Source organism: Lagopus leucura, unplaced genomic scaffold, assembly GCF_019238085.1.
Source record: "Lagopus leucura isolate 7727_CA_CO unplaced genomic scaffold, USGS_WTPT01 Super-Scaffold_100026, whole genome shotgun sequence".
NCBI lineage: Eukaryota > Metazoa > Chordata > Aves > Galliformes > Phasianidae > Lagopus > Lagopus leucura.
Window position 1 is genome coordinate 576925 of NW_024962277.1, and position 17430 is coordinate 594354.

At 41.8% G+C, this 17430-nt stretch overlaps 1 protein-coding gene across 16 annotated transcripts in view; it reads right to left on the bottom strand.

Moving 5' to 3' along the window:
* Positions 1–17430, bottom strand: part of SLC6A6 (solute carrier family 6 member 6) — a 114244-nt gene that overhangs the window by 12428 nt on the left and 84386 nt on the right. For all 16 annotated transcript variants that reach the window (XM_042880168.1, XM_042880174.1, XM_042880172.1 and 13 more), the window contains 6 exons: positions 16797–16931; positions 14342–14576; positions 8928–9060; positions 5834–5968; positions 3837–3940; positions 3599–3723 (listed from right to left, as the gene is read on the bottom strand). In XM_042880168.1, coding sequence (XP_042736102.1) covers positions 3599–3723; positions 3837–3940; positions 5834–5968; positions 8928–9060; positions 14342–14576; positions 16797–16931 — 867 coding nt within the window. The remainder of the gene's footprint in view (positions 1–3598; positions 3724–3836; positions 3941–5833; positions 5969–8927; positions 9061–14341; positions 14577–16796; positions 16932–17430) is intronic.

Consider the following 17430-nt stretch of genomic DNA (forward strand, 5'->3'; position numbering starts at 1 on the left):
GCACTCTCAGGCTGCTCCTTTGCTTCTGCAAACCTTTACTGCTGCACTGACCAGGCTAGTCCTAGTTCTATCAGCTGAGGTCCCTGAAACAAATGCCTTCTGCAGTTCGAGTCCTGTCACCTGGCCAGCTTAGGCAGACCTGCCATAGTGACACTGAGTATGAGCAACATGACCCACAGCTATAGGATGGGTTGATGCAGTCTGGGGTCACCAGGGGGCTGGGACTAGAGCCTGGTTTCTCTGCCCTGGAAACTAAAGGCTTGTTGTTGAATGCTTTTTCCTAGCCTGGCTCTTGCTGCACCGTGGACCACTCACACCCACACACCGAGCATACAGGCAGTGCTCTCATGTGCTGATCTGCAAAGGATCAGCCTGGAGCAGTGTGCTTTCAGCTATGGCTTGGGAGAGCTTCTACTGAGAGAGAAGGAGCCCTCTCCAAGTGGGAGACAGGAACAAGGGGAAGCAGGCATTTACAGCAAGCTCTCAAATTGGCCATAGAAACTGAATTTGAGGGCAGATTTAAATACAGATTAAACCCAGAAATACCTAGCTCAGCTTTAAGAAGCCTTGAAGTTTTAACACTTCCCAATTTTGAAGTAGATTTAAGTAATTTTCAAAGGTAAAAATGATTTGTTTTTTTAACCGCTGCAGTGTGGGGACAGAACTCTGATCTCTGACCTGTGCAGAAAAATCTCTAAGGCTGCTCTTCCTACCTCCCACTTTTCCTTTCCAACAAGAGAGATGGAAAAAGCAAGAGAAAGAGGTAAAAAAAGATGATTTTTTTTTTTCAAACTAAAGAAAACTTTAAGTCACAGAAAATATTTGAACAGAAATAAATACAAATTAGCCAACAATCAAGCAACTAATTTTATTTAAAATGAAACACTGCTAAGATTTTATATGACAGAAGATACCAAAAAAATGGTGAATGTATCAAATTGGGGGGGGAGGAAAAGTTTTATTTTTCCCCCAACTCAGTGGCTACAGGAGATCCTCCCTCAGGCAGAACTGCTACTAGATGGCATTTGCAGTTATCTGTGCAATTACGAGACAGATGTAAAACTGCTCTCCTCAAAACCTGCTGCAATTCTGTATGCTTTGGCCATCACAAGCATCCCTGTACTGCACTACAGACAAGTAACAAGTGCCCTAATCCCTCTTGCAGCTTTTATGTTATTGCATGTGTGGTGAAGTATTTCTTTCAGTCAAACAGAAATGCAGTATAATTTAAACTGGACTCACTATGATATTTTTTGTGTCTACAATGCTTTGCTTTCTCCCTTTAAAATCAGATGTTATTTATTAAAGGTCTGATTTCACTGGGAAGCCAAAGGGGGTTTAATTTAACTCTGGTGTAAGCCTACTAAAGCCAGTGGAAGCCAGCAGGAGCCACTCCTTGCTGATGACAAGGTGTGCTGGGAACACTGCTACAAGGCTGAATTTGGCACAGGTTAAAAAAAAAAAAAGAAAAAAGGGGCCATGAGATTCTTCTGCTGGCAAATTTATTGATGTTCCCTGGATGGCAGGAGGGCAAACAAGGAGATAAACAGTGTCATGCACAGGTCACAGGGGACTTAACACTCTGGGCAGAGATGGGGGCAAGCAGCAGGCACTGCCACTGTGGACAGTATCCTCTGCCCAGGGCTAGAGCCAAACAGCAGTGCCTGTGCTCACCTTTTTTTCTGACCCAAGGGAGTGGTTCTGACCTTGTGTCATGAGAAATCAAAAAAGAAAACGCCCAAAAAAGAGGCTGAACCACCTGCTGAATGTCTGTGCTCTGAGAAGTCAGCCCCAGCTCTGGGATGGGGCTTCCGCCATGGCCTGGGACGCTTGTCCCAGCAGGACTAACTGGTCTGCAGCAGCTCCACACCAGACCTCTGCTGAGGAAGGCAGCAAAGAAGGCCATGGGAAGTGGTTTGGATAATCTTGGTAATGCTTACTATCATATAAAACGTGGCTTACTATTTAGCCAAAGTTCAGCCAGAGATGATGAACAACTCACTGAACTGCTGAGGTGGTTGCAATGCCCGGCCACCAGCAACTAGGGCTGAACTGAAATGAACTAGAAAACCTTAAGGAATAAATACAAAAATAATCAAGAGACCAAAAGCAAAGTTTAGAAGCCAATCAGTGCCCTTGTCGTTTCAGCTATGAAGATGGGATTATCATACCAATCTTCTTTGAAAAATACTAGGTAGACACTAAGTTTAACATTAAAAAAAAATTAGTTAATAATGCAACGCTGCTACAAAATTGTTTGATTCTTAAAAATGCCAAGCAACAGGAACATTGCTGCCTGTTTATCAGAGATTTAATTAATCAAAATTAGCATAAATATTGACCAGAAAAAAAAAAAAAAGCAACCATTTCAAAATGCTACTCTTGGAACTGATCCATCTAGATCTTAAAAAAAGAAATAATAAAATGTGCTGTTTATGATTCACTCAATAGGATTATTCCCTTGCTTCCTGTTTTCAAACAAAGCAATCAACTGGGGATCAAAATAAGCATGGTGGCCAAAAATGTGAACTAATTGCACTCGCAAGAGCTTCGCCAATTGCAGCCACCCAAGAATCCAGTGGTGCCACCAATGTCATTAGTTTTTCATTAGCTTCTGTCAACTGAGGTATTTTTTCTTAAAGACTTAACTCCTGGAGTCATACAATTAGGAGATATATTGAATTTTCTTTGTAAGCGCATGCTTCCAGAGAAAAGCTTTCAAATACTATGCAGGAGAATTAAAATTGAAAGAAAAAAAAAAGAATGAGAAAGAAATGTCAAAGGTGCACTCAAATGACATTACTGTTGTTTGAATCCGATTAGCTTTAAGACTGCATCACAGCTGTTCATTATATTTGAGTTGTAACCATCTAACCTGCCTGTGCTGTGTGCAAGTACAATGCTACGCCTGCCCTCCCAGACAAGACATGCATGGGGAAAAAACATCATCTGTCACAAATGTCACAAGCTGGGAGGATTTAGCCTCCTTCAGCTGCACGTGCGTGGCTGAACATTCATCCTGGAGCTACAGAGGACAAGTGCAGGACTGTGACAGCTAGAGTTCCTGTGGATGACATCTTCCACAGAACGCAGGAGAAGAAGGCTCTCCCATTTCTCTGCCTTTCAGTGAGACTCAGGAATATATGCATGTATGTCCCCTCTGAAGGCCAAGATAATACTCCCACTGCTGTGAGCAAGCAAAAGTAAGCTATGAAAAATGCATCAGTACTGGCTATTTGCATTTGAATGAAAATAAAGGTAGTCTGAAAAGAAGGATGGAATACATTTTTGAGTCAATGAACATTCTGGGCCCTAGATAATGGCATGGCTATCATACCTCTCATCTCAACTCAAACGGATTAGAACATTCTAGGAAATATATTCACTGCTCTGTTAATCAAGAGAGTAATTAATACAACCCCACTAACCATCACTGCCCTCGATGAAAGCCCAAATCAACAGTGTGCTTATTGTTCTGGAGATTATGGGAAATCTTGTTCTGTTTTTATTGCTTAGATGTTAGCTGATTGAGTCTGCAGAACTTTGCTCACACGCTAGGCGGCAGTGCCCACCACCACTGCCACCAATACCATCGTACCTGACTCTGCCACATCAGCAATGTTCACCCCTTGCTCTTGTGCCATGAAGCCCAGGACGGAAAAAATTGCGAAGCCAGACACAAAACTGGTACCACTGTTCAGGCATCCCAGCAGCAAACAGTCCCTAAGTCACACATATGTCATGGAGCAAGTTAATTAAAAAAAAATTAACCCATTGTCCCTACTTTATTTACATCATTTAGCTAAAACACTAAACCCCCTTAGATGGAAACTTGCCTATAGCAGTTGTATTTGTACTTGTTGTAGCTCCCCAGGGAAGTCATTGCTCCTAAGCAGATTGCATATGAGAAGAAGATTTGTGTCCCTGCATCTATCCAGACCTAAAGGGAAAGACAGAAAGACTGTTACTAACAGCACTGCTTCATTGCAACCCTCAGCACAAACACACAGTTCAAACTATACAGTATCAACAAAATAATTGATTCCAATGAGGGTGATAGCTATGGGATCAGGGAGGGTGGGGAAGAAAACATCACATTTGCAAACTTGGCTTTTGAAGGGAAAAGAGAATTGTTAGCATCACAACCCACAAGAACATCAACTCTTCAACAGTTCCAATATTCCTTCCCCAGAGAGGCTTAATATTTCTGGCCTCTTAGTCATTCAGCTGATCCTTCCTGTTGGTGCAACAGTAACTGTGCTTCAGAGCAATAGGAAATGCAGAAGTATTTATAAAACTGCTCATTTCTGTTTTAAGTCATTTCAATTAGAATCAGCTGACAGTGACTAAACTGAGGATGTGAAAAGCTTGAGAAACACTTTCTTTTACTTTGTTTATTTTCTTAATTTTCTAGCTGTTTTTGTAACTGTTTAAATGCAAGATAAAAAGCCACAGGGGTGGGGGAAGAACAAGCAAAGTACAATGCACTGTGTAAGATGCGTATCTGACCTCGGTCTCATGATTCTTTCTTCTGATTATACTTTAAAAACATGTACAGAATTAAATAACATTACAATATGAACTAGCTTAGTAAAGACATAGGCATCAAAATGCATCCACTGAATTACATCTGTTCACTTCTTTCTGCAAATGCAAGCCTGCTAGCATCAGTAGAAACCACCACAGAAACAGAATAAGTGAGAATCAAGACTGCAACCATTATTTTCTCCCTCCCACCACTGCTTTCCAGAACCCTCTTGATAGGTGGTATGTCCTTGGAGATGATGCTTGTGCTAGACTGAGGGAGGGGACCTGCCAGCTCACACAAATCTCTTTTACATTATCAGCTAATAGTCTGGGTTTAGGGCTAATAGTAGATCATAAAAATGATGGAGTCCCATAAAAGATGATGCATTCATAAAATATAATGTCTCCTATAAACAAGGTATCTTACATAGAGGGCATGACTAAAGAATGAAACAAATTTCCACAGTGTTTCTTTCAATTGCACTTTTTCTACTTCAGTTATTTACCTACGAGTGGAGTTGTATTTTAACCAAATACTCAGTAGGAAGAAATAGCAAGGAAAGCCATTATTCTATCTCACTGTGACAATCACTTCATTATTTTGAAGGATTCCTAGTTTCCTATTTTTGGTTAGGAACAAGCGTATTGCTTTGGTTGTACTTTTGGGTGTTTTTTTTTTGCATTTCTCACGATTCCTATAGGGTGATGTGCTGAAATGTCTCCATACTTGCCCTTTGTGAGCACAGACTCCTTACCCTCATAGCCTACAAAAATGGAGTAAGTCTAGCTGCCACTCACCAAGGCAAACTAACTTCTCTGCCCCTCAGAAAGCATTTTTCTCCACCTTATCGTATTACTTTCCCAATCTCCTCCTTCAGAGCAGTAGGTACTGAGGTGACACTGGTACTCACAGTTGCTGTTTGTTGCTCCATCTGTGAAGCTCACGTTTCTCTCCTTTGAAACTAGACTACGCTCATTAAAAAAATTCATCTCCCTTACCTTACCAACAAGAAAGCTGAGATTGAATAACAGGACAGAATTTACAGCCTCAGAGTCCTTTGACACAAAAAGAAAAACACACATGCACACACACACATACATACATATGGAAAGATGCATTAACACATATAACAAGTGACCTTCTCAAGCAGATCTCTGGAAAATACAACCCAGCATTAATGTTCATGTTATATTTGGACCTCAAAAGACTGTGGAAAAAATCTATTGCCATTACATCACCACCATCACCCTCCACCATCCCTCTCTGTGCAGGAAATCATCCCGCTCCCCACTCCTGGTTCCATACCTGTGGGTCAGCTAACCGTGAGATATCAGGGTAAAGATAAAACTTGATGCCTTCTGCAGCTCCAGGCAGGGTCACACCACGGATGAGCAGAACAAGGAGCATGATGAATGGGAACGTGGCAGTGATGTACACTACCTGGGAATACAAAGAAATCATACGGTCAGTCTGTGGCGCTTGATGCTACACCTCCATCAACAGGAATTCAATGCAGGGACCGTTTCTGGTTTTCTTCAGTTGTGTGACTCTGCTGCCAGCCCTGTTTGCCGTGCAACCTCACACCACTCCTACAGGCAATTCCAAGGAGCACTTCATTTGGATGAAGATAATTGGTCCATGCTCCTGCATCTCCCTTCCCTTCAACTTGAAGGCATTAAGACATTCAGATTGCCATCAGCCTCAACAGTGGTAATTTCCAGTCCCATAACTTTTTTTTGCCCTTGCTGCTTACTCAGCAACACCATTATTGTAAACTAAGGTTCCATTCACCCAGTTTTGGGAATGTCTTCATTATCTTTAACTTCCATTCCTACTCTTTTTAAATAACAGCCTGCTTCTTATCTTCCTGCTCATTTGATGAAAGAGCCCTTTGCTTTAATCTCCAGCACGAGGGTTAATTTAGCATGCATTTGGACAGTTCTATCTTTAGACCCACACTTTTTGACCTCTAACATCTTGTTTTCTTTGCTCATCAGTGTTTTCTCTCATTTTTCACATAACTGCTGTGTTACAGTGAAGAGCCACTACAGTCCATGAAAGGTCTTTTTTCATAGTCAGATGATCCCCCCCAGGTAATTGCAGTTTGCTGACTTGATTTAAAACATATTTTTGTTTTCCACAATTTGTTTAGCTCCAGCAAAGCTCCTGGGATGCACCATTTTTCTTTTTAAGTGTGTCCTCTGAGAGTAACCAGGAGAACTCAAAGCCTCCATGGCCATAGTAATTCAATGGTGACAGACTGGTTTTGTAAAACAAAAGGAAACCTTTTCACACAGGTCTTTTTAAAATCCCTCTTTCGAAATCTCTGTGTATTTGCCCCTGACAAATAATATGCCTTACACATTAGCCCACTTGCACCAAAGCTGATGGATTATAGGTGGTTTTCTTTGCTTTCTAATTTTTAATGTGATCCAGGCCTATGATAAATTAAAGTTTTCTTACCAGAAAAACATCCCCATATGTGTTCACAAGAGCTGAACACACAGCACTTACGAAGTGGCCTTTGCCCTCCAGGTAAGGATTCTCTTCTAACACTGAAGGAATTTTAGAGATCAAACACAACTATTATTTTTCCCCATAATTTAGTGTTTATTTGTCCAACATGCTACTACGGGATTTAAATTATTTCCCCCTACTCTCCAAAGAGCCATTAACACACTGGAACCCAGGGAAGTGCTATAAACAGTGATCTGCTAAAGTAAACTAGACTTCTCAAATAATTCAAGTGCTCCATTAGAGTTTACGGTTTACTTTTGTTTGACCCCAAAGTTAATGGAGTCAACCAGAGACTTTCCAATGGCTTTGCTGGGCTTTGGCTCCACACCCCCATGAGCTCAGGCACTGTGGAAAGGAGGCAGTGAATTCCTACTGCCAACTTTGTCTTATAAGATGAAAATTTTGCTGGGTTTACTCGAAGTAAAACCTGCCAGTAGCTCATTTTAACAGACCTGCTTTCAACCTGTTAAATTCACAGGGATGTGAAACAATGTGCCATAGGGAACGTGCAAAATCCCTCAGAGCCACCTTAACCTTTACCAAGAAGAAACCAGGCTCACAAAAAGTACTGAGCAACGTGTGCTTCCACTCTACTGCTATGGGAGGTTTACTGTGCTCTCCTTTACTGTTAAATTTACACCATCATCTCACTGGGTCACATCAATCAGCAGGAACAGAGAAGCAAACATTTTTGTCAACATGTACTTTAGAGGTGTGGACAGAACTGGCAGGAATCCAGAACAAGGCACCAGCATGATTTTAATGAGGCTCCGTGATAAAAATCACAGAAAGCAACACAGAAATGACAATAAAATAAGCAGTTTAGTCAACAGTGGAACTAATAAGGACCAGCTTCATAGAGAATTTTGTCTCCCTGTTGATTCTGCAACACAAAAGGAGATAAAACCGCAAAATCACGTGTTTTCTGCAGTTGAGGAGCTCTCATTTGCTCCCAACTTCCCTAAGGTCTAACAAAAGGTGAGTTCACGCTCTAGCTTCTTCTCAGCTAGGACATAAACAGTCGCTCCCTTCCACCCAGCTGACTAGAAACGTGTGGAGCTTCACATCCTGAGACCTCCCTATCTCTGTTAATTTACCCAAAAAACTGACTCAACCAACAGGTTTGAAAGTTAGGAGAGAGACATGGCTTCAACAGCGTTTTCTCAGGGAACTAGGATTAAAAGCACTACTGTATGCAAGGGGATAACACCATGCTTCAAATTGTTTAGTGATTGGCCAAGAATGCTATAATTTGTTTCTTGCACTGGAGTAGGATGAGGTGCAGGGATGATGTAACTGTTATCCTTTAAAGAAAAACATGACTCCAAAGTGCGCATAGTAAGCCTAAATCAAAAGAATATCCAGGATCTCTGTTAAGGACAGTGCCTGTAAACAAGCACCTAAGTTTAGTCTTCTCTGTCTACACAGAGCTCTTAAGTAAGCAAGCAGCATTTCAAAAATGCTACACATCCAGCATTTTCCACTGGCTTAAAACATCCCTACCACAGCTATGTTAACATCCACTCCATTACACTGAGAATGAACTTGGCTGGTGCGAGAGCACGGGCAGGGAGTGCAGAGCTCTGTGCATCGTAAGCCTAAGACTCTCCAAGCTCATTACATGCATCAGTAGGATGCTTGTCCTCAGAGAAGTAAAACATGCCATTGTCTGCTTCTTGATGCCAGTCCAGGAACGGCTACTTGACTCAGGCATTTTGGGCACCGGCTTACCAGCGGCAGCTGAATCCAAATCCCTGCTTTATTCAGTGCAAAAATACAACTATTTGCAAAGAAATTATGAGCATAATTAAGAAGAACATTACTTCGTATCCTTGCCGTCCACTAACTACAGTGATTATAAAAAGGGTGAACGAGCACTTACCTTCCCAGTGGATTTGACTCCTTTCCAAATGCAGAAGAAGCATATCACCCAGACGAGGAGGAGACACAGTGCCAGATCCCACTTGATAATACCAATATCTTCAATCCCTGAGGACAAGCTCAGTACGTTGCGCCTGAGCGTATGAAAGGAATCAGAACAAAAGAAAGATGCATGAGCAGAGTGATACTGAGTCTTGCTGTGATGTCTGCAAGTACAGGATGGTGCTTGGGGCAGCACATGCATGGGTAGCTCTCTGCCTTCTGCCTGCTAATTCAGAACAGCTTAAGCGAACGAAACTAAGCTCTGCATGCCTAGATCTCCCCTAGCTTTGTGGCACTCTTTTGCTTAATATGTTGCACAGCATTTCACTTTAAGCTCTTTTAGCAGCCCACAATTACCTCAGTGTGAGGTAAGAAACTATTTTGAAATCAGTGTGGCTTTTACGTTTGCTACCTCCTAGCTCCATCACAGACATTTCTTACTATTCTACACCCATTTTCTTCTTTCCATTACCCCCCATGGCCCTGCACACAAGCACTGTCTTGCCTGCACTCAGTGACCACTTCCATACCCTGAACCAGCACGAACTATTTGCTGAACTGTATTCTGTTACTTAGGTTAATAAATAAAAAGATTCCTGTTTTAAGATGGGTCTTAAGGATTAGGGCCAGGGCCAGTTTTTTCCTTGAATTAATTAAACATTTTTGTTTGTATGTTTCAACTAGAAAGGAAAAAATAATGAATGAAGTCACTGATGGAAAATTTGCAATTAAGTTTTTGGAAAAAAACCTGAACTGACCAGCTTAACAGGACTCAAACCTTCATCCATCTGTTTTTGTGACTCTGTTCGCCAAATTCACTTGGATTACCTGTGTGAATGTGTTCTCACATCAAACACTTTATTCTCCCTGAACGTGTGTGCATTTTGCTATGGGAAAGGACTAATGGCACCAGACAGGGTAAGTCTGCCCTAATCAGCACAGCTATTCAACAGTTATGAAAAACCCCTTAGTAATGAACGTCTGGCATAGAGTTGCAGTCCTGGCTCACCTGAGAGTAAAGAAATCAAGGAAAACTCACTGTGAATACACAAAAGAAGAAATCACATTTATAAGACAAATTTCTGCTGCAGCCTCTCATGGCTTTTTAAGAAATAGATGCCAATTTTCCAATTTACAGGCAGTTCATACTAAAATGTAAAAGGCAGCCTATAGAGCTAGCTCTCAGGAAGCAATGAGTAATTAACTGCAAACACATTTCGGGATAAGGATATCTATGAATGCATTCAGCTAAGATTTCATTGCTTTTTATTAGGGGAACTAGAAGTGAATGGCTGTCTCACCCAGAATATGCCCCAGCAGCCCTGCCCAGCTCTCCTGGAAGGTACCCCACGGGTCACTGAGAGCCAGCTATGTTATTTCTCTGTGGCCTGGCAGCAAGCACACAAAGTGATGTGCTGCCTTTCTCTATCTTGAATTCTCTGGTCTCACAAAAGCTCAATACCTTAAAGAATCCACCCAGAATTACCAGTGGGGTCTCAGAGTTAAAACTGTTTCATGAAACCTAAACCAACATTTTTTGCAGAAAAAGCACTCAACCTGGATTTGTAATGTCCTGAAAATTCAACTTCAGGAAGCAGTAGGATCCAGGCTGTGCCGATACCTCTTCAGTTTTGTTACACAACCCACTGTTGCAGAGACTGAGCCAAGCTCACTCACCTCACTCACTCAACTCACTTCATACTATGTATGCATGAATTTGTTGCTAATTATAATTTATAGTCATGATGCTGTCATTAACTGTCTTTAATATTATATCACTGGGGCAACAGGCTGGGGCAGAGTTCTTTGCAACCATGAATCCCTGAACTTTGTTCATACTCTTGAATCGTCTAGTGATGTATAGCATGGAAATGTAACAGGAGCAGCAACTGGCTTTAGAACATAAACAAAAACAAAACAAGGAGAGTTACACAATCTTTGAAGGATATTCCAGCTCATTAATTAAGTGAATGCAGCCAGAACTTACATACCAGGAAAGGCGAAGCACCCTGACAGACATGAATAGCTAACACTGAAGCAGTACGTACCAGAAAGCTCTTACAAGGGAGAACATGAAACAACTGTTAAAATTCTCCATTTACCCCCAAAGGCAGAGACAGCTGCCCTCGATTTACCTCATTTTTGTGTTGCTCCCCTCAAGATTACATGCCATTAGCATGTGATGGTCTTTCTTGGGATTTGGATGAAAAAAGTCTGCTGATTACCCAATATTTATCAACACTTGGCCAGCACCAGACAATCAGAGGTTTTGTTCAACCATAATTATCCCATAACAATTACCCTTTATGCATTAATGTGTGTGTAAGCCTTTAAGGTTTGGGGCTTTAAAATAAAATCTTCAGAAGTAAGACCTGAAGCATGTGATACCAAGAGGTAAGTCCCTGATACAAAGCCAGATTTGCTTAACCCCCTTTTATTGCTGCTCAAGCAAGCATGTGATTTGTACAGAACATTAATTCAAATGAACTGAAATGTCAGGCTGTACTATATGTCCAGCCAGGCTGAGGACACGTGTTGTTCAACATGAAGAGGTTAATGCATCAGTGTGGTCAATTATATCTCTGCAGAGTTAGCCTTACAAAGCAGGAGTGATGAGGACACTACATAAATCTCCCGCAATAAAAACAGCATTGGGTTTCAGAAACCAAATACTCAAACCCCTAAATTAAATTGGAATTAATTGTGCCACAAAGCAGATGGATATCTTCGGTTAAATGCTATTTATTGACCAGTCCTTTCAATGCGGGTAGCTGGCTGGCTGGCAGCAGGCATTGTCTATGATGGCAAAGTGCTCATAAAGTTCTTGAGATTATTTTTAATTTCAGAACCATAAAGTATAGTAGTATGGCCTTGTAAAATCTACGTTGCTTTAATGACAGCAGCGCTGAGTGATCTCTCTCTGTCCTTCCTTGAAGACACCAACAGTTGTTTATGCAGAGAGAACAGCTATTTTTAATACTCCTGTAAGAGCAATGAGTCCTGAAGGCAGCTCAATCTGTTAAGGACAGTTTGCTCATGATGAAACTCTGAGCTACGGACGGTATGTCTGTATTATTAGCAGTATGGAGCCAAATCCCTCCCTGGCACAACTCCAGGGAGGAGTTTAGTTCATGATGTTTAAAACCGCTATTTGAGAGCAAAAGTTAAAGTGACTGCAAAGTACTTGGGAAGCTGCCTGCACAAGCACTGGTTGCTGAACAACCTTTGCTCTGCTGTGCTAAAGAAATGTGGGGGCACAAACCTGTTTGTCTAGGGAAGGTGGAAAGGAAAGCACTGTAAGAACCGAGAATTTCCTCTCCAGCTTTGGGCACCCCCAGTCTGACTACATGCAGTAGGCAGTGCCTACAGGAGGATTTGGCTCAGCTTGCAGAGTTTTGAGGGCAAAAACTTGATTTATTATAGAGGGAACTTAACTAAAAGCTCCACATCCATGGGGACATAATTCCCCCAGCCCACAAGCAGGGTGCCCTGCCCCCTTGTACCTACTGTAGGGTTACCCATGGTGTCTGGTGTCCAAAGTTTTGGATCTCACTGAAGGGATCCCACCAGCTCTCCACATGTTCTTTGCACCTTGCTGCTCTCCTGCCTTTGAGTTCATTTCCCATGTTAACTTGCACTACCTCCTACTACTGTTCCATCTTGTTGGCTTCTTCAATCTTTTATCATGCTTTTTCTTTTACCACTCACTTTCCCACTCCAAGCCCTACTCCCTCTTCTTCATGGGATCAGTTACCTTCTCAGTCTCCTAAAGAAGACATACCTGCTGGGGCCTCATGGAGACAAGCCAGTTGCTAAGTTTATGTATTACAGGAACAAAAGCTCCTGGGGACAGCAGGACAACTCTGCAGCCCCATCAGGAAGCTCCTAAGCTACTGAATGGTACAAGAGGATCAGTGAGCAAACTTAGTGCACAAAATTAAGATGAACACACTGCTCCTAAAATCCTGTGAGAGCAACTGTACGTGATGGCAATACGTGCTTATTACCAAAGCCTTGAGACCTTTGAACATCCCACAAAAACAGCTGTTCACTTGGATTCAAGACCCTGAGTACCAGAGTGGGAGAGTACAAAGGAGTAAGAATTACTTCCTCTTCTCCCATAACTTGCCTTCAAGTTTCCCAAAATACCCAAAGTTGCCATTTAGCAAATCTTTCCTTACTTTCTCTTCCACTCACAAGGGAGGAAAACACCTGGGAAAGTATCAGTCACTCAGCAAGTAAAGGCAGTGCTTGTGGCATGGGGAAAACAGCTGTTCTCTCAGCCTGCACCCCATCCCTCATGTTGATCTCCAGTGTATTTTGACAAACTGCTCATCAAGACCTGCTCTGCACTTTGTACTTTGGCTCTTGCATTACAAATTTTAGCACAGCTCGTAATAGCATTTTTTGTAAACCTAATGCATGCCAGATACATTTGGCATGAACATAATTCCCGCTGGGGGTATTGGCCGAAGCTTCCTTTTAAAAATAGAGAAGTAGGTACAAGTTCATCAGGGAACCAAACAGAATTTAAACATGCTGAAAGATAAGCTGGATCAGAAACTTATTCTACTGCTAATCGATTATCGCATCAAGCCAAGAAAAAAGAATGATTTTCTTCCTAAGCTATATATAGATCCTTTGGATTTAAGTTTCCCTACAGGTGTCTTCCTCTGCTGCTATGTTTTGACAACTGTATAAACACTCAGAGATTTGAGGTCATCCCTGCTCAGAAATAAGTTATGCAATATAATTTTGAACTTGAAAAATAACAGAGAAATGGAAATAAGAAGCTTAAGCCTGACAAAATCCAGGCATCAAGTAGAACAGAACTCCTCAAGGACTGCAGAAGTAAATGATGGAACAAAGATGACCAGAGAAACCTACAATACGGGACAACACCTCTGTCAGTTTTACTGATGAGGTCACGCCTCGCATCTTTGTCAAAGCGATATACATTGTAGTTTCATGAAGTGCACTGCAGATGACAACAGCAAGGGAAGAGGCAACCACAGAGGTGGTGATTTGTCACTGCTTCTGTTTTAAATCCCTGCCGCCAGGACATCTGAAGTGACTTGTTTCTATTCTCTTGCTGAATTTGGAAAAGCCCAGAGAAGAACCAAACAGAATTTCCTCCAAACTAGAAATTGCACTGGCCTGTTAGGGCTCCCCACACTCTCTAGGTGGAGTGTGGTTATACGTCTAACAACTTCCTCCACTACTCCCAGACTTACCGGTCTGCCAAATGAGCAATATCTAGACCCATTCTCTTCTCCTATCTAGCACTCCCCATTAAACTTCTGCAAAATCTCAGGCATGACCCTTGGCATCCCCCACAGCATCCCAAAGGTGCCATGAAGATGGATTACTTACTCCCAGAACTCTGTGACAGGAGAGGTGAAGTTAGTGGCATTCAGTGATATCCAGAGGGTTTTGTTCTTCCTGAGAGTGTCTTCCACACAGGTCGGTGTGTTCCACTTCTGGTGGCAGTGTGCCCACGGCAGGACACTCTGGAACGACTGGAACAAGTAGTAGAGTCCCCAGGCCAGGATCACAATGTAGTACACGTTCAGAAGGGACACAATCACTATGGAAGCATAACCAATTCCTGGTGAGAGGGGAAGACAAAGGAAATAGGCACAGATGTGATATGTGGTCCTTGCTAGGGTGCCTTGTGAGGCCAAAGACCTCTTGCTACTGCAGTTCCTGCTGCACTATGGACTCGTATCCCTCTCTCCCACATTGCTGCTGGAAAGTGAACTCACACATAAGCACTGGCCACTGTCTTTGACTTCTACTGGCACTCAGGGCTGAACTTCAAGCTATGGCTTGCTGAGATTGAAGGGGAAGAGATGCAGGGAATCTACCCAATTTTACAGGGGCCTTATTACAAGAAAGTTAAAGCATCACACTTCATTTATTTGAAAGCTACACAATCTCACATCTTGGACATGTGTTCAGGCACCATTCACTCTTATCAACTGGCTCAGCTCCGTATAAATGCAAAAAAAGGGCAACTCTTGAATGGGTTAGAAAGGAAAATTCCAGAGTTATCGAACTGAAAGCTGCTGTTTCTGCCCCAATTTCACTTGTGCAAAAGAAGCACGATATTTGTAGCTGTTATGCTTAATTAGATCAATGTTTAACTTTGCTATCAATATTTGACGATAAAAAATGTTCCCTGTTTGTTTTTAAAAGCAGGGTCATAGGCAGATAAGGCCGAGTGCCATACAACTCAGGGAGGTGGTGGAATGCTGTTCCGGTGGATTTAATTAAATACCACAACTGTTCTCCTGAAGCTGCTATCTCTCTTACCTTGGCAGTTAAGCCCTGCTGGCAGATCCATACTACATGTCAAGTCAGAAGCAATCACTATTGTTGTAAATACAAAATGAAAGGACTCTAAGAAGCCTCATTTTCTGAAAATTTTTCAGTATATAGACTATACTGTAGTATTAGCATATTGAACAACAGGAGTGAGGTTTGGCACTTAGGAATGACAGGGAACAAAAAGAGTTAATTTACAAAAACTTAGAGCAGACTCCCAAAAGAGGATGAAAGGCCAATGAAGGTCCCTTTAACAACATCCTAGTGGCTATCAGAACAGCTGGGTATCTACCTCATGTTTGTAGTTTCAAACCTTATTCTAACAGCAGTCACTATTAGCAGAGATCATCTTTATGCTAGGTGAAAGCAATCAGAGCAAGTGCTATTTATTCCACATAGCTGCACTTCATTCAGGATATACAGCTAGCCATATTTCTAGAGCAACAGTTTCTTGTTATGGGTACCTGGGAGATTGCTATTTAAGCTAGGAACATTCATTCTTCCTCCTATGGAGAAAAGGTTTCATGGAAGTGGGAGGAGGAGGAGGAGGAAGAAGAAGAAGAAGAAGAAGAAGAAGAAGAAAAAGAAAATAATGGAGCTAAAGCAGCACTGTACATCGAGCTCAGTAGCATTCTGAGTATTAGGTGGGAGAGTAAGCCCTACAGAAAGTCCTCCCTGATGCATGGAGTGATGTAAGGGCTGGAGGATGTCTGTAACAGCAGCAGTGGCAGAGCTAGAGACATGTCAGTGAGAAATACCTGTTCTTTCCGAATGTAACTGGGAACAGTGCCCCACTATTTAATGCAATTATTCCTCATAATTCTACCTGTGTTGTTAGGCTGCAGAGGGGAATCACATAAGGCAGCACCCTCAGTAATTCTGCTAACCTGCCCTTTGTTTTTCATTCTACTTAACTTTCAGAGTAGCGTTCATATAATTCCTGCGAGTGCTGAATGATTCTTCATTTGCCAGCAAAAGCCCTTGAATAACAGGAGACGACTGTTTGCCAGGACAACCTCTGTTATGAGTCTTAAGAGTCCTGTCTCTGAATCCTGCACAAAATGCCATGCAGGTTTTGGTGTTATCAGTAAGAGACGAATGACGCCAGTGATAAGCTCTCACACGGCCAAAGCGTTTTGACTTCCAGACCAGAATAATATTTTGAAGATGTTTTTGCAAAAGGGCATGTAAAAGGCGCTCGCTTTCCAAAACAACACGTTGTCTGTACCAGTGAATAAAACGTGCCGTTGCCTTTTTGAGGCAAAATATGCAATCTGTTTCTCGCTTACTGGCAGTTCTGCCAGTTAACAAGATGATTGCATCAAAATCAATACAACGCTTTGTCCTTCAGACTCTCCGACTTCTACCTTTCCAGGAACCAACATTGTATCGTCAATTACCAGAGCAAATAGCTGAATGAATGGACACAAGGGGAACTGCATTGCTCTTTCTGATTTGCAGAGGTGTCTTCAAGCAGTAAGGGACAATTAGAGGTACTAACCAGTGAAAATAGGGCAGATCTTTTCCCAGCATGTAATTCCACCTTCAGAGGTATACTGTCCTAGCACCACCTCCAGGAAAAAAACGGGAAGACCTCCCCCAAACAGGAAAATGAAATAAGGAATAAGAAATGCACCTGTGGAGAAAATATGATAGCATAAAATGGAGATAAAGTGAGTGACTACACAGAATAGTTTAAAAATTATTAACAGACATATATAAACAAAGAAACATATTTGATACTTTAATGTCAGTATTCAACAATTTTAATTCAGAGGTATTTTTGCTCATATTCATATACTGCAAGTGCAATGGGTGCATGCAAATGGAAGGGCACTGTCTTACCTTCTGAAGAAGAAAATCTGCAATAACAATGGGGTTAGGCACACAACAATTTCACGTGACTCAGAATGCTCTCACTCTGAAATCCAACAGAAACCATTGTTTGATGTTTAGTCTGATTATTAACACTGAGTCACTCCTTAGCTTGTGTAACTCTGTTTGCACTGTATAACAGAATACGAGTCTTTGATAACAGCATATCAGAGTCAGACTCAATAGTAGCAGAACAAAGGTGTACAAAGCATTCAGCATATGAAACTCAAATTGTTGTTGGTTTTCTGTAAGTTTTAACA